We start from the raw sequence: 19,690 nt of genomic DNA, 5'->3' as shown, positions 1-19,690 counted from the left end.
GGATTTATGTTATGCACTCTCTACCCTCCCCCCACCACACTTCAAATGCCTTGCATTACCGCTAGTAAGTGACTCTCCATTTAAATAGTAGTGCCGCCTCTAACTGAATTCACAAGCCTCTATCACTTCCTGTTGCCCCATCAACACAGTGTGCTAGCAGGGCACTTGTCAGGACAGTGTTGTGCATACTATCAGTTCTTAGATATGGAAATAACTCAATTATTGAATAAATCCAAACTCATTTGCATTTATGCATTTAATTTTATTTGGTATACATCTCTATGACTATGTTGTAGTTGAAATCGATTACAGGATGTTTTAAAGATTTATGATTAGTCACCTCCACAAAGACAATAATACTGCTGTGGAAGACCAAAGGGGAAGAGATACATTTATTTACAATTCCCTATATTATAAACATTTAACCTAGACACTATTACCTAACTTGTAATGAGAGCTATACACAGACGAGGAAATGATGCCCTGTGTTTCTATTCATCTTCAGAAACAACATGTCATAGAACACCATAGATTTTGATTAGCATTCATTATGCTTTCTTTAGATAATTTTCTAGACTTCTCCCAAAAGAACTAGGTATTTTTAAGTTATATAACTAAAACTATTTAAGCCAACATACTTGGCTGGTAATTTCATTTTCAGAATAATTTAAAGTGCTATAAGCAACCTGGCAGTCAACACTTTCTATAAGAACAAACTATCTTTAAACATCAATTTACAAGATATACAACGTTGTGTGGAACAGCTGAATTTTCAGCACAGTCACGGTCACGTGTATAACAGCAGGATTTATTCTTTGCATAACATGAAGCTCGGAAATTTAACTGATGAATGTTGCCACAATGGCTTATTGTTGGTTTCCTACAAGAGAGGATACAGCTGCTAGTTTATTCTATCTTTTCATTTTTTGAGGCCACTTGACATAAGCTTGCACATTCACCAAGTCTACTGAGTTACAGTATTATCTACTACAGTCACTGCCCTTTTATAAGAGCAGATGCTAATGGTAACTAATAACATATACCACTTTAAAAAAAAACAAGTTTTTATTTCAAAACAATTTTTTTCCTTTTGATCAGAAAAAACAAAACAAAAATGTATTTGGGGAGTTGGTATGCAACAAGGCTAAAACAACAGAACTGTAAAACAGTATATCTGACACAATGTTGAAGAAATATGCAAGTTTTAGTTTCTGTACTTATTATAACGCCCTATTAAGCTACAAATATGTAAATAGTATTACTTGCTTAATATATTAAATCCAATAGAATCATCGAATTCCCTTTCTCCTCTGTCAATTTGTAACTCTTTGTCTGATAGTTCAGTGATGAAACACGTGCCCAAACCTGCATATCATGTGTGCTGCAGTCTATGCCAATCAGACTTCTCTTCCAAGTTCATTGTCTTAAAATGAAATTGAGAATGTTTACAAAATGAATAAAGAGAATGCTATAGTGAATTAGAACTAGAAGAGGTCTATGAAGTATACATTATTTTGGCATGTGGTATCTCACTCAGAAGAAAATGATAAGCAGGTCCAAATGTCATTGGTGTCAACTCCACCAGATACAAAAGTATCTTGACCCCATTTCCTCAATGTCTCAAGTACACTGCTCTATAAAAAGAAACAATATAGATTAAAAAAGAAGTTGAACAATAGAGCACCATCCAATTAGGAGACTGAGATAACAGGAACTGAAAATGTGGTGGCCTCTCTGATCAAAATACTGCAATATGCTGACAAAACCCCACCCAGCTGTTATACTACAGGAACCCAGGCCATGGTGTAAACAAAAGAACTCTGGGACAGAAACATGATTTGAAAAATAAACTCCAAAATTATAGCTGTAGTAAATGGCAAAAGGACTGACTTGAAAGCACGAGTGACATGTGAATTGTATTGCTTCTTGAACATTCCAAACAATGCTTTGTCCTTTCAGGTTTGGGCCGATGTCCTGCAAAGACTGAGAGCACTGAGTTTATTCAAAAGCCCAGATTTCAATGTCTTGGATAAAGAAATCTTCCTTCTTAGAAAGCGTATGATTTCCAAAGGTTTTACAGGAATGGCTTCTCCCATGGTAGAGATCTCCATCAAGCCAAAGGGCAAATTCTCCCCTGAAACACATCCGAACAGCAACTATTAACATTCACACCCTAGATTATAAAGGAATTAATTGGGCTTCTCAATATCCACTATCTCCAGGACCATGAACTTCTCTAAACCTTCTCCTACTCCTTTTCCTTATGACACAGAACCAAGAATTTTGTTTTTCATTCCATTATACATTCATTTTCCATACACATTAAGGAATAAATTAAGCACAATAAAATTTACTTCATATAAAATTAGTTTTTGACATTTGGTAGAACAAGTATTTCTTTACTATTTTGTTATTTAATTTAATTTTAATTTTGTTTTTTTCTTGGGGCAGTGCTAGGGACTGAACTTTAGGTGAGCACTCTACCACTGAACTACATCCCCAGTCAATTCTCTTAGTTGTACAATTTCAATCTGGTTCTCTTACAGGTGTTAACATTTATATCATCTATGATAAAATGAGGGTTAATGTTAAAGACATGGCAAAAGCAGCTTATTTATTCCAGAGGCTTAGAAAGAAACATTTTGCTATTAAAAACAGTATAAGGACAAGCAACTAGAGTTTTTGTTGAGTTACTTCTCCAACATGTTAACAGTCTATGAAAATAATGCTGGTAGTTTTTTGTTAGCAAGCCACAGAAAAAGACTAAATGGACAAGAGACATGATGCTGGGATCCTGTATCGAGCATTGGGACACCACAGAAGCTAGGTGTGGTAGGACACAAAGATTGAGTAACATATAACAGATCTCATTGGAACAGACTTCAGGGTCTTGCTCTTTAGACTAAAAGAGTAAAATAAATGGGCTCATACTATTGAAGAAAAACAAAAACCCTGAACATGGTATCAGTAAATCTTATCACAGAAAAATAAACTTATATAATTGTCTGAAATACAGATCCAAATTATGATCAGAGAAAACTATAGATTTTGTCCTATACAATGAGAGAGATAATGTCTATTCAAGACATTAGTGAATTTGAATAGTTAAATTTCAAATTTCAAAGATCCAAAGGCAAACGATAGGTCTTAACAGAAATCAGCTAGCCAGCATTTTAAAGAAGTACTTTACCAACTATATAAAGTACTACACTAAGTATCTTAAAAACATACTTTGCCATAATATACAGGTTAGATTCTAATGTTAAAATGTCCAAAGATAACTTATTATGTAAATAATATAAACATATTCTTTAAGAATCTCATAGTGAAATGTTCATGACACTTACCCTCCACCACCAAATGCTAATGAATCCATGTCTCCTTTGATAAAAAACATATTATCTCCTGTCCACTTAAACACCTATATAAATGAAGACAAAAGTGTTGAATATACAGTAGAAAACAGTCACCAGTTAGTTCTCTCAAACTCAGGGAAATTTAAACAGCAGAAACAACAGCATCAAAGGTTAGCAGAAAGGTTCTGGTCCTTTGGGTTTCAGTGTTTCTGATTCATTTTGAAAGTCCATGGGTGACTGCAGCTAACTCTCCACTCCTATGTCTCAGACTATAATTCTTCATACTTACTTCTCTCTTCTGACATTAACTTTTCTTCTAACACTGAATATAAATGTTTGAAAACTACTACAGGGCCAAGATCTTTTCTGTGGGTTCAAATTTCCTGTTCATTATTTTTAAATTAGCAATGCTTCTGATTTTCCAAATTAAAACACTTGAGAAATCTGAAAACGAAACCAGACATCAACAATCTTGTGTCTGTGTATTTTATACATGCATAAGTGTAGTTAGGGATACATGCCCATGAACATGCATGTTGAGGGCAGAGCACGACTGGCTGGCTACCACGCTGTCAGGATAGGCCACCTGCCTTAGTCCTCTATTGCTGAGGCTATACATGTAGCTAAGTCTAGCTTTTATGGATGCTGGGGTGCCAAATCAGGTCCTCATGATTGCTGAAGACGTTAACTAATGAACTGTTTCCTAAACCTCAACATATTTAAATTAAATCCTTACATATTTAATAGAAATTTTACCCAAACTAATTAGTATAGCCCCAGTGCCTCATCTTTATCATGGTTTTCAATATATTTGTATATGAGCACACACACACATACACATACATCTATTTCAATCTAGGCTTTTTATTTATTTATTTATGTTTTGTGTATTAAGTCACGAAATTCAGAGAGAATGGACACTCTAGCTCAGGCTCCTTTCCATTAGTTCTCACAATGTGCTTCTCTTGGTAGGGCAATCTGGTGATTAAGTTGAACCCACTTTCCTTTCTCTTTGGCTTCTTGTTTTAAAAAATCATTTCCTTCCACCTTCTCAGGAAACTGTCTCAGCTTAGAGTGTTTAATGTGCTCACACCCATGCACTCTCTTCTCAAGAATCTTGTCCTAAGCTCGCTGCTTTCAGCAATGCCAATAGCATGCTGGGCGACACTGGAGTCTTCCGGTTTTATGACGGTAACATGTATGGGCCGTCACTTTGTGAACAGTATCCATTCCCCTGATGTATGTAGATTTGCATACATGTGGCCAAAGGAACAGCTTCATGTTTCCTAAAAGTGAGGAAAGCTTCTTTTTTCCCTTTGTATTTCTCATTTTGGATAGTTATTAGAAGACTGACTGTTGTGGTCCTAAGTTTCAATAAAGCTTTGACACTTCAGTTGCATATAATGAATACATTATCACATTTATCAGATGCTATATGTAACATAAAAAGGTTGGTGCATAAGCACAAATGCAGATGAAATCTGTAACAACTCTGAATTTATCAGTTGATATGTTCTATGGAGACAAAAGCACAATTAGTCTGCATGAGTTTTCATACTATCTCCTTTTCATATACTTGCAATGCTGAAATAACTTTTCTTACCTCAAATTCTGGACAGAAGGTAAAAACAAAGGTTTCTCCAGTACCATAGAAGCCATCGCTTACTTTAAATGGCTCAGATGCTAGTGCACCAAAGACCTGAGGATGAAAGGGTTATGTTCAATGACACAGCTTCTAATCATTTCATCTGCATTACCCTCCATCACATACATTTTAAGACAATGGAAGAAACAGTAGTAGTTTTCACAACTTCTCATGAAGGGGAAATGACAAGTTCCTGTACATGTCACATTCCTATCCAGTACAGAGCACAGTGGCTTCTCAACAAGTGGAGAAAAGATTTCCCCTGGCTTTGAAGTCTAGGAAGATACAGTGATTACACTGAGGAGAGAATGCACAGTCTATATAATATATATATATAGATATAGATATAGATATAATACTATAGTATATATATTATATAGTATATACATGCCTCTACTGGATCACAGTGTTAAAAAAAGTAAAAGTCCTTTGGTGTAGTTAAATACCCTCTTTTTTCCCCCTTCCTGCATCATTACACAGAAAATACCCTAAGGGCACACTTTGGTTGGAATGGCCTTGATGTTGAAAACCCACATTATATACCCTAATTAAAATCAAATGAAGATGAAACTTGAATATTTCAGTGCTCTGAGACCAAGTTTTCATATCAGGAAAGGACAATGTAGCACTTGACAGATCTTTTATAGTTACTGTGTCTAACATTCTATCTTTAGAGTATTAATTTTTAAAACTCATATATAAGGGGTTATTTATTTAGAGGAATGTGCACAGAATCTAAATGTGTAGTTCAATTAAAATGATCATAAAGTCCCATGTAACACTCAGTCCAAGAGAGGGAGTTTCCCCAGGACTTGGGAAGGTCTCTGCGTACTGCCTCTCATCAGTCCCTCTTTAGAGGAAGCTGTTATCTGACAGCATAACAGGGCCGTTTGCTCACTGTGAGTTTTCGATGCACGGAACCATAAGCAAGGAACCCTTTCCGGTGTGATTTTTGAACCAGTATTATGGTGTTTCAACACACCCATATGCTATGCTATATAGCATGAGTTCACTTATCTTCATTGATTCTCCTACCTTTTCTTAGGTATATCACCTGAGGCAAGTTAAGTCAATTATCAAATCGGGATGACTACTATCTCTGCAGGCTTTTAAAGATTAAACAACTGGACCATTCGTTAAATACCTGATACCTAAGAAATACAGGCAAGGTACTAGGTGGCACCACGTTCTCATTAATTGATACTTCTTTTCCATCCTCTCATTACTATCCACTGTTTCTCTTTTCTAGCTGTGATTTTGCTTTTATTCTTGCACAATGACCTTTAACTCTTAAAAACCACCTATTAACTACTGATGGGGAAGGAGTGATTATCTTTAGTGGGACAGCCACTGGTAGGTGGCCCATGCTCCAAATATAACCCCCAGCTTATGTGGATGCAAACAACCCTAATTAAACACAGTGGGACACACAACCCACATCCTTCACAAGATGTGGAAACAGGAGGGGACGTTTTGGAAAGAGAGAGAAGTTAGTGCCATGAGGACAACAGAGGGTATCAGTGGCTGAATAGAAGCAAAACACATTATATACATACGTGAAATCATCAAATAATAAATGCAAAAGGTATTCTGAAATGTCTACTCATTCTTAAGAGCCTGTAAATTTTTCTTCTTTCTGTAAGCCTCACTCTTACCTTCTTCACAGACACAAACACTTTTCCTGGGCTCCTGATATACCTAGCATTTTATGCTCACCTTTAAAGATGTTGGTATGATCAAACTGCCTCTACCATATTATTGTTTTCTTTCAACACAAAACTCTTACTTATTATGCTGACATTTAGCCTCTAGAATACTCAGTATTGCCTTGTGCAATAAAATAATCAATAATTAAAGATTATGCACTAAAATACACTTTATAAAATACGTATGCTGAAAGCTATTGCTAAGGATGAAGGATCTAAACAATTAGTTTTCCATACCTGTCCATCACTGTCTTTAATCACCATCAGCACTGGAGTGTCTAAACCTGTCATTGTTCTATAAAGGGTCTTCAGACTTGTGCCATGCTTCCCAGTGCCATACACAAGTGTCCATGGATAGCCAATGGTTCTTGGTGGGAGATGCTTAGTAAGCTTTGAGAAACAAATGTCAGTATTTACTTGACTGCAAGCAGTAACATTTGGAACTTAATCACACATATAAAATGCAGACTGGGAAAGAAACACCAGAAACTGTCTTCTTACTGTTTCTGTGATGCTTCAATAGGAATTACACACTTCTTATTAAGAAATATCATTGTCTACTAGAAAATAAGTCATGCCAAACCAAAATGCCAACAGAGATAAGAAAAATGGCTTGCTTATCACTTGTACTGTACTGACTTAACAAAAATATTGGATCAACGTTTAGCTTGATTATTCAAATGGAATATAGCATCAGATTATCAAAGCCTGAAAATCTTTTATAGCTACATGACACTGAATAAATTAATGTCTCTACATGAAAAATTTCTTCACCTACCAAAAATATGCCCAATAATAATCTCTAATTTCTATAACAAATGCACAAGATAACACACACAGACCATGCAACTAGGCACAGAAGAAACCAAAGACTGCCAGATGTGGTGAGCACTAGCATTCTAGCAATGGGGCTAAGGCCAGGCAGTCAGGAGCTGGAAGTCCTGCTTAGGCTCCATACTAAGACCCTGTCTTCAAAAGCAGAACAAAAAGGAAACACTGGCCACTCCCGTGTCTCACCTACACTCTCTTTCTGTCAGTACATTAGCCCCCGCTGCAGGATCGCTCTGCTTTGCCCACTTACTCTTCATGCAGCTGGAGAGTAACTGGAGCTGCTCCCCTCACCGCACACACTCAGACGCAGCGGGCGACATGGCATACCTTTTCAATCTGATCAGGCAGTAAGAGGTCACTGGGGTCACTTAGGTTTGGTCGGAAAGATTCAGACTCCAGGTCTGCTTTCGCTGGAGCAGCCTGCTTTGAGTTGATGTCTTCCCTTGTAGTAATCTAAAATAGCAAACAGCAGTGGTGTGTTAATATGCAATTGTAATATGTTCTGCCAATTTCAGCCTTTTAAGTTAAACAAAACTTTGTTAAGCATAGGTAGCTAAAGATTTCACAGGGCAAGGGATACCCCGATCAAGTGCACACAGTATGCCTGCCCGAAGCACAAGAGTTTAGAACAAATGCACTTCATCCACTACATGGGGAAGAATGGCCAAGAAGAGCTATGCCTCCTGTTTCTGAGTAACAGAAAACTTACATGCATAGCTTAGCCCTTAGGACAAAAGGGAGCCAGGTAGCTTTTTAACTAAGTGCTCTTTAAAATATGTGCTAGTATTTTTTCAAACAAAATACAAAAGTTGTCAAAATTATTAATAGAATTTCTTGTATTAAAATTTTAAAGGATGGTAGACTAAAAATGATAACTTTGTTTTCATTGGTGTGTTTTTAATTGCTTCACTGAAGCTATCATTTTGTAAAACCGCCTTTTATTGTTGACTTATTAAAACAATTACTTTTCATCTACTAGAACCAAACAGTAAATATTAAAATTAATTTGCTCACAAATAAAGTTTAGATTAATTGGTTGCATTTATTTGATAGAATAAGTTCACTGGTATTCATAAAATGACAAAAATGGTAATTAAAAACTTACTTCATAATCTATTGTTAGTGCTTACATTTTGTATTAATTTAGGATCTAAAACACAGTAATCCTAACAAATAAAAACCATAATTATTGTTGCTGAAACATTTAAACCCCATAGAATTCTACTGGAGCAGATAACTAAAACGCAGCAGAGCTCAGAGACTGGCACCCCTCAGGAGTGGAATCCCAGCCCTTCAACAGATCTCCTGCCAAGTCTGGACGGTATGGATTTTCAGCCAATACATGTTCTAGAACTGTATTGTTTCTGATGAGAAGCTAAATATGAAGACTTTCACATCATCATATTTTACCTTTATTTCAATGATGTGAAAGTTAGAACAGAACAGAAATCCAAGGCAGCATTGGGAAAAGTAAAGAGAACTATTCAGTCAGTCTTGGGAAGCAGCAAAAGAAAGGCATACTTTCATGATAAGAAAACACAAACTGAAAAATGAGTTTTCAATTTCATTACTTTGTTTTTTTCAACAACGCAAAGATTATTTTAGAAAATTTAAATAATGTATCTAGCTCAGGTGGATTCCCTATTCTACCCCAAAGCATTTCTTTTTTTTTTTTTTTTTTTTTTTTGGTTTTTCGAGACAGGGTTTCTCTGTGTAGCTTTGCGCCTTTCCTGGAACTCGCTTTGGAGACCAGGCTGGCCTCGAACTCACAGAGATCCGCCTGGCTCTGCCTCCCGAGTGCTGGGATTAAAGGCGTGCGCCACCACCGCCCGGCCCCAAAGCATTTCTAATACCAACCAAGAATGCCTCAAGAACAAAACCAATTTGTCTCATTAAGATTTTACTCAGTTTCTACAGCTGAAATAGCCTTAAAGAAAGAACACCTAAGCCTTACTTTCTATTAAGACTTTTATAATTTTCTTATCATCTGGCATCTTTCAGATTCTAATCAGTAAAGGTTCATTCACAAAACCAAGTGTTCTCCCAATGTCAAATGAAAACTCATAGCTCAAAAAAAATACACAGTGATGAGAATAGTTCTCAAGGGGCTGAAAATTGTTGTGAAAACTTTCCTAGTGAAAGGACGACAGCAAGAGGCAAACCAACCAAACAAGTAGCTCTCCCGGTAAAACCATCCCCTAAGATAAAAGGGATTTATTGTCTGCCAGCTTATTTTAGTGCTTCATTCAAGGCAAATCCAGCTAATGTGAGATTTGTCTTGAGGAAAGACACTAAAAACAGGGAGTGGTTACTCTCTGAAGGAGTTTAAACTACAGAAGGGGCACCTGGAGACGTCTGCAGAGTGTGCGCAGTTCTTCTGTATTTAGAGCATCGATCCTGCGGTGATACTCAGCCACTGACACTACCTGAATGTGGAGACAGGAAGACAATAATTCCACTGACAGTCGAGAAGAGAATATGTATATAAATAGAAAAGACAGGAGAGAAAGCAAAGGAAGAGGGAGAGATTTAAATGGGAGGAGAGAATGGAAACCAGTATCTTTTCCTAATCCACACTGTAAACAAACAGAAGAAATTCATATAGAAACCACAGTTAAAATATACATGAGTGAGCTTTACCAATACATCCACCTAGTAGAAAAGATGTTTACTTTCTCAACTATTTAACATCGACTGAACTTAATTTAAACATGTTTTAAAGGGTGGAAACTATAGCACGCTTTACTAACACAGGTAGCATTTAATCAAAACCATCTTGCAGTTTACAAAGAGAGTGGTTATCAACCATCCGCACAAAGCAGTCGAGCTCAAACACAGCATACTAACAGCCATGGTCCTAGAATTTCTTCTAGGCACATGTGACAAGAAGACCCATCTGTATCACAGAGGAAAAAAAGGAAAGAAAAGGCCAAAAACAAAACAGGAACACTTTCAAAAGCATGTCTAACTTACAAATTCTTAAATCTGATACATAAATGTGGCCACAGTAAAATGGATGCACAATACAAAAACATAACAAAATACAAACAACTGCAAACCCCATGTGCAAATAGGTATTTCAGGCAGCATCCGCCTGCTACACTGTGACATTCTGCTTCTGCTAGGTCTGAGCACACAGCACCATGTTCTCACTGCACCATGCTAGGACAGCCAAGGCCCACAACACCTCTGCTCTGACTTTCTATTAGGAACTGCAGTGCTCCAACTGCACACACGTGGCTTCTGGTTCTAAGAGACACAATAGCTTCATGATGGAAACCAACTGTAACAGGCCTCTACCATCACTTCTCAGCACAGGAGTACTAAATCAGTGGATCTCTGGACTGTACTATCAGAAATTCTTATTTTAAAAACTGCTGGGTAAAGAGTTAACAAGTTTTTCACACTTGTACACTCACACCCTCAATAAATATTTGCTTAGGATTAGGGCAGAATTTCCAATAACTTCTGAAATGTCCCTAAACATATTTTTGTCATTTTGTACTAAATATTTATGTAGTGTCCTCACAACTGACAATTATAAAAGCATTAACTGAAAAGTGTTGATATTCTATGCCCTATTTTATTAAATATTCTGTAAGATTTAATTCCTTATGCAAAACCAAGCACACCTATCTCATTAATATGCAGACTGCTTTTGTTTTTGATACATTAAAAGACTTTAAAATTAAATTTCTTTATGGTGTGTTGTTGGTACATGTTTGATTTTTAAACCTATTTTATATCAGGTGTCATACAAAAATCCCTACAGTGAGAGAACTAGCTGAAACAGTACCCACTCTGCTCCTAAGCCTCTCCCTCCCCGTCCTGTGTGTGTGGTAGATGCAGGTGGGCTCACAGGGAGACGCCAGATACTGATACTGTCCTTCTCTCTCTCCACCTTGTTTTGTGAGACAGGGTACCTCTCTCTCTGACCCTGGAGCTTATGGCTTCAGCTAGCCCAGCTGGCCCACAAGGCCCTGGGATGTGTGCCTCCACCCCACTCCATCCCTTTCATCTTCTTAAAGGACTGCTCTCTTTCCCAGGTGTATCTGCTGCTCCTTCACTTCTCTGTGGTTTGGTCTGTAGCTGTTAGTCATGACAAAAACTTTACTTTCTAACATTCTGAATTCCAATGGGGAACTCTTAATCTTCTAAACTGCCTAGACTGCCCTTCCCGCTTGCTGCTGAATCTGAAAACCATATATTACAGGTAAAAACTATTCCAGAAAACACACACAAAAACCTCGCAAGTTTCCTCAGGTCAACACAACAATTACAGTTTCCAGACCACAACATAACTACAAAACCTTCCCACAATACAGCGAATGTAGAGACAACACAAACACATGGTGATTCTTCTGAGCTGTAACACCTCTTGTGATTCACCTCACAGGTTATATTAGAAGCTGTGCCTACAAAAGCAGTTAAGTTAACTCCCCTTAGCTTAGGGGTTAGACTTCAAAACTTGTTTTTGAAAGGCTCTTGCTTTAGTTAACTAAAATGAACTGGCTACCACTAATAGGAACAGCCCTCCTATTCAAAGCTATGCAGTGGTTGCTGAAAGCTGTGCAAGACGTAAGAACGGAAAAAGCACACGGAACTGGGCATGTCCCCAGTGCACCACTGTTTGTATCTTGGCTTCTGCTAAGCAACAATCACATGCTCTAGTAGATGACTCTACTTACAGATAAAAAGCGTGGCGGCACCTTCCAGCCTCAGAAGCTTAGTCACCCCTGGGTTTACTGAGTACAAAGCAAACAGGAGGTTTAAGTAAACCAAAGGAAGACATGCTTATTGAGGACTGAGTGATGACTGGCACTGTCTGGGGAGCGCTCCATCCATCACTGCTGCTTTTACTTTATCATTTTCTACCAGTTGCCCAAGGATTAGAGGCTGAACGGTCCCTTACTTAGCTGGGGCTTTAATTTTAGGTTTAAGATAACTATTTTATATATTTTGGATGACAGTTCTGCAATTAAAGTTTCTGTTTCAGACAGAAAATAAATATCTACCAATTAAAATAATAACTTTCTGCTGGACGGTGGTGGGGCATGCATTTAATCCCAGCACTCGGGAGGCAGAGCCAGGCAGATCTCTGTGAGTTCAAGGCCAGCCTGGTCTACAGAGTGAGATCCAGGACAGGCACCAAAACTACATAGAGAAACCCTGTCTCAAAAAACCAAATTAATAATAATAATATCTTTCTTTTTTTTGAGACAGGGTATCATTACGTGGTCCTGGCTGGCCTAGAAGTCACTATATAGGTCAAGTTGACCTCAAACTCACAGAGGTCTGCCTGCCTCTGCCTTTGGAGTGCTGGAAATCTGTGTGCCAGCATGCCAGAAAGAATACAATTTTTGATAAAGATGAAAGAAAACTTATACTAAAAATGAAAAATCATGACCTTGCTTTACTTTCCCACAGTCTAAATTCCTACGGGCCAAAGAGGATTCTGTGTGCTATTTTATGACCAAATGTGTTGTTACATTTAATCAGGAGTTTCCTCAATAAGAACTCTCAAATCATGAGATAGATCTACTCTGTGTTCCTTCTATCCTACTAGTTAACATTATTCTTATAGCTATTTTTAAGTGTTACTCCTTTATGTATACATTAAGCACACTTCCTAAATAAAAGTAAAATTAAATTATGCTCACAAAAGGGATTAGCTTTATAAGCATTTTTTAAAGTTTTATAAACATTGATGAAAGTAACGAGAGTCATTAATATAATGAAGGACTGTCACTGAAAGTCTAAGTTTCTTTAATGCCAGAAGCCTATCTTTTCTTATTTATATATGTTATTAAAGTGTGTGTATGTGTGTGAAAGAGAGAGAGAGACAGAGACAGAGAGACTGTGTGTGTGTGTGTATGTGTGTGTGTGTGTGTGTGTGAAAGAGAGACAGCATATGTGTGCAAGTACAGAAGATAACTTGCAGATGTCAGTACTCGTCTTCTACCATGTGATTACAAGGGATTGAATTTAGGACAACATGCTTGGCTGCAAATGACATTTTTACCTGCTGAGCTATCTTGCTGGCCCTTTCATCATCACCATCGTCATCATCGTCATCATCATCATCATCATCATCAATTTGTATTCCTTCCTTCCCAGGCCTTATACATTCATTAAGTTTCTCTCTCTCTCTTTCCTTCCCTTCCCCTTCTCTCTCTTTATTCCTTCCTTTCTTTGAGAAAGTCTCAAAGCAAATTAGAGAGTAGAGAAAATAAAATTCTCTACCAGTGTGGGGTGGGCACACAGTCCCACCCTTAGCTCAGGAGCTATCAGCATTTGGTAACTGTTGGAAGAGGGAGAGTCAGTTTTCTTCAATGACGTAAGCCTTGCACTGTCTACCACAATGCAGGCTAGGCTCCACTCCCAAGAGTAAATGGACAATACCAATAAACTTGATAGGGAGAAAACACAAACAAATTACAAACAATGAAAAAAAACCCTCAAAGTTCAGTATTGAGGAGTGAGGGTGAATATGGGGAGAGTTGAGGGAGACAGAATCAAAACACACTATGAAAATCTCAGATTTAATAAAAATATTATTAAAAACAAAAAAAACCCAGTATCTTTTTGGCTTGGTGGTTCTTCTAGAATACTGAAATATCTATGCCTGAGACTGCTCCCAAACAAACTAAATCCTCCACACGTCATTTATTACCACTACTTCCTGAATTTAAAAAAATGTAGTAAAAATAAAATAAAAATATTATCTATGCATGTATAGTTACCTTGGTTAACCAAAATATGCTTTAAAAAGGAAATATAAGTTTGAGTTGTTATATCTAACAAAAATGAGTGATAGCAGTATTTCTGAAGTCATGTAACTTGTTTTTCACTATAATTCAACATTTAATACTGTCTTCATTACAAAAGAAGCCCTGCTCTACTTTCTCCAGTGAAAACTGTTGCTTTCACAATAACATGTCATGGAATTATAATAAAAGATATAAAAAGAGTAAACGGGCAATCACAAATTAGAAAATAGAACTAATAAGAAGAATAGCACTGGGAGGTGGTGGTGCATGCCTTTAATCCCAGCACTCGGGAGGCAGAGGCAGGCGGATCTCTGTGAGTTCAAGGCCAGCCTGGGTTCCAGGAAAGGCACCAAGACTACAAAGAGAAACCCTGTCTCAAAAAAACCAAAAAAAAAAAAAAAAAAAAGAAAAAGAAGAAGGAGAAGAAGAATAGCAGGGTAAATGCAGAAGAAAAACAAACAAAATAGGTAAGTGTAATTCTCTAAGAGTAGGCTAGGAGTTAGGGAACTGGGGGAGGAATAGCTTCTTCAAGAGCAGCTTGAACCTTTCAAATGCTAACACCGCAGCTGGCCATCTTCAAACTACTTGTGACTATTAGTTAAAAATGAACCCAAAGAACAGCTAGTGGCCCTGGAGTGGCCACAAAAGGAAGTTAAGGGATAAACTGATGAGAATAAATAGAATCATCTGTCTTCCTGGTCCAAAGATAACAAAAGTTAAAACATAAATTCACAATAATAAATTAAATTAGCTATCTCCTATCACAAGCACACACTTTCAGTTTTGGGCCACACAGCACAGAACTGAACTGGCTACACAGTTAAACCAAGAATTTAACAATTTCTTCCTCAGTTGGCCTCAGGAGCTAAAGCAGTTTTCATGCCCAAGGTTCACCTCACCATGGAGAGAATGCAATTTTCATGCCAATATCAATGAAAAGTCTGAGCAGATGGAGTCTCAACTAGACTAATCTCTATTCTTTTCCCTCTTTGCATGACTTGTTTCTTCTTAGGGGCTGCTTCCCTTTTCCCGAATGCTGGTTTCATTTCAAGCTCCTTTAACCTTTCTTCTGGTCCATGTTTGGTTCCTCAGGAAGAAGCTCTAGACAGCGTCCTTAACTCTTCTCCTCAGCCTCAGGCCACATCACCCAAGGCTGAGATGGCTTTCCAGTTCTCTAACAGTCTCTTAGGAGAAGGTGCCACTGCACCTTATAGCCCTGGTTGGTCCCTCTCAATCCTCCTCCTCTCCTCTCCCCTCCTCACTGCTGCTGGGATTACAAGGTAGGTAGGACACCACAGAAATAGTGACTTGAGTCAATCTTCTACCACTGGGGAGGCAGAGGCAGATGATCTCTGTGAGTTCAAGGCCAGCCTGGTCTACAGAGTGAGTTCAGGACAGCCAGGACTTCATAATAGAGAGAACCTGTCCCCCAACTCCCCACCCCAAAAATCAATCAATCAATTAATTAAATAAAACTGACTTCCTAATCATATTTACAGATTACTCAGATTTTCTCAACAATACAGAAAATACTTAAAGCCTTTCAATTATAGAATATGTATGTTGTAATAGCTTTTAGGAATGATAAATATAAAAAGTGAGTCTCATAAAAGGGGTGATCCTTTAATACCACATTAGGAGGGAAAAACCACCCATTTACATAATCTGTTGTCCCTTAATATCTGTGTTCTCTGAGCAAGACACAGTTCTCAAGGATATAAGCACACTCATTCAAGGTTCTTTTGGATTCACTCGTTCTTTGGCAAATGAGTGTGAATTTATTGAGGAGTTAATAGGTTGTGATGCTCAGGATCTTAACACTTAAATAAACAGTTGATATTAAACGCTCTTTTTCAGAGGTTTTATCACATTTATGTACATATGTGCACACATGATACAGAAGTGTGGGCCTGCATGCTGCTGCACATACGTTGAAATCAAAGAAAATGCTGTCAAGTCAGTTCTCTCCTTCCACTCTATGGGTCCTGGGGACAGACCTCAGATTGTCAGAGGTAGTGGCAAATACCTTGACCTGCTAAGCCATCTTGCTAGCCCCTTACATGGTTCTTTTATTAAATTACTGATCTTTTTCACTGATAAGTTCATCCAATCACTATTATTTCTGACTTCAACTAGATTTTTCAATGCATCTACTTATGCTGTTATCATTTTTTAAAAAGTGGTAGCTGTGAAGGCCAAGGCTATCCTGCTAACACCGAATTTCTAGGCACTGTACACATACCATACCTGAACTTCAAAGACAGAAACCCCAAGAATACAATTATATGATCCCATTCATACAGCATAGTCTATTAAGAAGAAACTGTCTGAGAAAGACAACATGCTCAATTCAGGACCTCAAGATTCTCACAGATTAAGATAAACCAAATGTAAGGTCATAATAAATGACAGCCTAGCACATAGTCTTAATTAAGTATACAAAAATACTGCACCAACTCTAGATACTGAAATTATCAGACAGAACTTACATGTGAATTTTTTAAATGCTAAAAATAAGCAAACAGGAAGAGATGATTAAAAATAAGCATATTTGGCTGGGCGGTGGTGGCGCACGCCTTTAATCCCAGCACTCGGGAAGCAGAGGCAGGAGGATTTCTGTGAGTTTGAGGCCAGCCTGGTCTACAAAGTGAGTTCCAGGAAAGGCGCAAAATTACACAGAGAAACCCTGTCTCAAAAAACCAAAAAAAAAAAAAAAAAAAAAAAAAAAAAAAGCATATTTGAAAAATAACCAAATAGGAGTTTTATATAATAAATGTAACTTTGAAACAATTATGTTATGTCAAAAAAGCAAATAATCACAAGTAACTTAGCAAATTGGGAAACATACCTGAAACTACCCATGAGGCATTATTAAGAACAAGAAGCTGAAACACTGAAGAGCATAACACACAAACCAGACTAGTAAGGTATAATTGACTTCAATTAAGTCCCAGCCAAAAAGAAAACACTTGAAAAGGTATTGCTGATAATTTTCCAGAATTGAAAAGGTATTGCTGATAATTTTCCAGAACTGATTAAAGACAGATCGGCAAATTCAAAAACATACTGTTCCCTAAGCAAGAAATATATACATAATACACCTAGTAAAATTTCGTAATAGTTAAAAGACAAGGCTTGTTGTTGCTGTTTTATTATTAAGTAATCAGTGAAAAAATTCACAAATCTCCAAGTGAAGGCAAACCATCCAAAAGCAGATGCAAATCCTCCGCGTGTGAGGAGTGACAGCCTCTGCATTCAGGTCCTGAGGACCCTTATGTGGGCAAACATGAACCCAGAATAAGTAATTATCAAACAAAAGACCACAACACGGCAGAAAACAAATGGCCAAGCTAGACTTGTATATCCAAGCAAAACTATTTTGCAGAATGAGAAAAATGAAAAAAAAGAAAGAAAGAAAGAAAACCACCAAACAAACAAACAAAAACCAGTTGTGCCTCAGCTATCCACGAGGAACTTGGTCAACGTACCTGACACACATACACACTGAACGCCCAGGTATTCAAGTCCCTGACACACATACACACTGCCACATGTTACAGATCATCCATGATGCACTTCAAATACCCAACGCAATGTAAATGCTAGATAAGAACTAGTGGCTATTATTGCATTATTGTTGCTATATTGTATTATTTTGGAATAGTAATAAGAAAAAAATCTGTACATGTTTCAGCACAGTTTTCTATTTTTAATACACATTTAATTTTGAGAGACACAATCTAAGAGTGTTAACCATCAACAATTCTTCAGAGAAGAAATTCATAGAACAAATATCAACAAGACGGAAAATAATCTCCAGAGATCTGAGATATATGCAGTGGAAAAATAACTAAGACCACTAATGTCTCAATAAAATAATATAAGTATAATTCGAGAGAAAAGAAGAATGAACACAGACTTCAACAGCCCATAACTGGGAAGAGGAGATGGTAGGCCATAGAGATCAGGGAATCTTTTTATTGCTCAGGAAGGGAACTAAAGATATTAACAAGACTTTTATGGAACAAAATTCTTGGGATTCTACGGAAAGCACACCACCAACAACAATAGAACCTTAATAGCAAACAGCACGTGCCCTCCTCTCAGGCTGGGAAGGGGAGATAAACCTGACAGGAGATACAGCACAGTGCTCCCTTAAAAAAGTAGGTAAGTTAAACAATGAGTTAGAACAAATAACTCTGTATACTAAAAAGTGGAGAGAGAAGAAGGGATTCCTACCTTAAGCTATACCTTAAAAATATGTACTCCAAATAATAGGACAAGTACTAGAAAAAGTTAAAATGAATATAATTGAAATGCTTAACAGGTAAAAATTCTGAAATCATAAGATGTTTAATTAACACTAGAGAAGGTGGAAAAGAGTGGGAGATCAGTTCCCAAAAGGCATAAACCACCAAAAGTCACACAAGAAGAAACAGATCATACGATTAGACCTATCCCTTAATTAGACAGAATCATGGGTTAACCTTCCAAAACAGAAAGCAGCAGGCCCATACGGATTTACTGATAAGTAAATGCCAAACATGGAAGGAAGAAATGGAACTAATTCTCCACAATCTCTTGTAGAAAATAGAAGCAGAGTAAATACTTACTAACTCATTCTGTGAGGCCAGCATTACCCTAATAAAAAAACAAATAAAGACATTACAAGAAAAGAAAACTACAGAACATTATCTCTCATGAAAATACATGCACACATATTTAACAAAATATCAGCCAGTGCCATCAAATAATGCATGGAAGTAAGTATACATAATGATCAAGTGAAATTTATTACAAGTAAACAAGGCCGGTTCAATACTTGAAAAGCAATTGATATACCCCAGAGGCTAAAGAAAAATATTGTGATCACAATTATCAATAGAAAAAATCCAATATTCATTTGTGATGAAAACAATCACAGAAACAACAATCAAGAAGCAAAGAGGAGGCCAATTTGATAAAGAACATATAAAAAGAATAATCCTACAGTTATCATCACAAACAACAAGAGAAACAAGATTCTTTTGTATTAAAACCTGGAGAAAGGCAAGATTTCCCCTCATTACTTCTATTCAACAGCTTACAGGAAGTCCTCGAAAACACAATGAAATAGAAGACATGCAGAACAGAAAGGAGGAAATTAAGGCTGTCTTTGTTTTAAAAATGCTATGGACTGTCAATAAAGAAACCTACCATCAGCTAAAACACTACTGGGATTAGTAAACAGCAGCAGGTGCTTCCAGCATAACAGGTTACTAGGAAAATCAAGTTCTTGCCATTCACATTATTTACTTTAGTTCCAAATTACAAAATACTCAGGCACAGACCTAACGAAGTGCATAGAGGATCTAATGTGAAGAAAGTATGAAATCTTGATGA

General features: G+C 37.2%; 1 protein-coding gene across 8 annotated transcripts in view; it reads right to left on the bottom strand.

Annotated features, from left to right (window-relative positions):
* Nucleotides 1-241: 241 nt before the first annotated feature.
* Nucleotides 242-19,690, bottom strand: part of Oxr1 (oxidation resistance 1) — a 398,709-nt gene continuing 379,260 nt past the window's right edge. For 5 of the 8 annotated variants that reach the window (XM_052747729.1, XM_052747727.1, XM_052747733.1 and 2 more), the window contains 6 exons: nucleotides 9,884-9,964; nucleotides 7,866-7,991; nucleotides 6,945-7,097; nucleotides 4,960-5,055; nucleotides 3,348-3,421; nucleotides 242-2,134 (listed from right to left, as the gene is read on the bottom strand). In XM_052747729.1, the coding sequence (XP_052603689.1) occupies nucleotides 1,999-2,134; nucleotides 3,348-3,421; nucleotides 4,960-5,055; nucleotides 6,945-7,097; nucleotides 7,866-7,991; nucleotides 9,884-9,964 (666 nt within the window). In that variant the 3' untranslated portion in view covers nucleotides 242-1,998. The remainder of the gene's footprint in view (nucleotides 2,135-3,347; nucleotides 3,422-4,959; nucleotides 5,056-6,944; nucleotides 7,098-7,865; nucleotides 7,992-9,883; nucleotides 9,965-19,690) is intronic. The other 3 variants (XM_052747728.1, XM_052747734.1, XM_052747732.1) reach the window with 1 other exon arrangement.

Source organism: Peromyscus californicus, unplaced genomic scaffold (genome assembly GCF_007827085.1).
Source record: "Peromyscus californicus insignis strain IS unplaced genomic scaffold, ASM782708v3 Scaffold_20__1_contigs__length_68692818, whole genome shotgun sequence".
In the NCBI taxonomy this organism is placed as follows: domain Eukaryota; kingdom Metazoa; phylum Chordata; class Mammalia; order Rodentia; family Cricetidae; genus Peromyscus; species Peromyscus californicus.
This window is presented reverse-complemented; position numbering and strand designations above follow the sequence as displayed.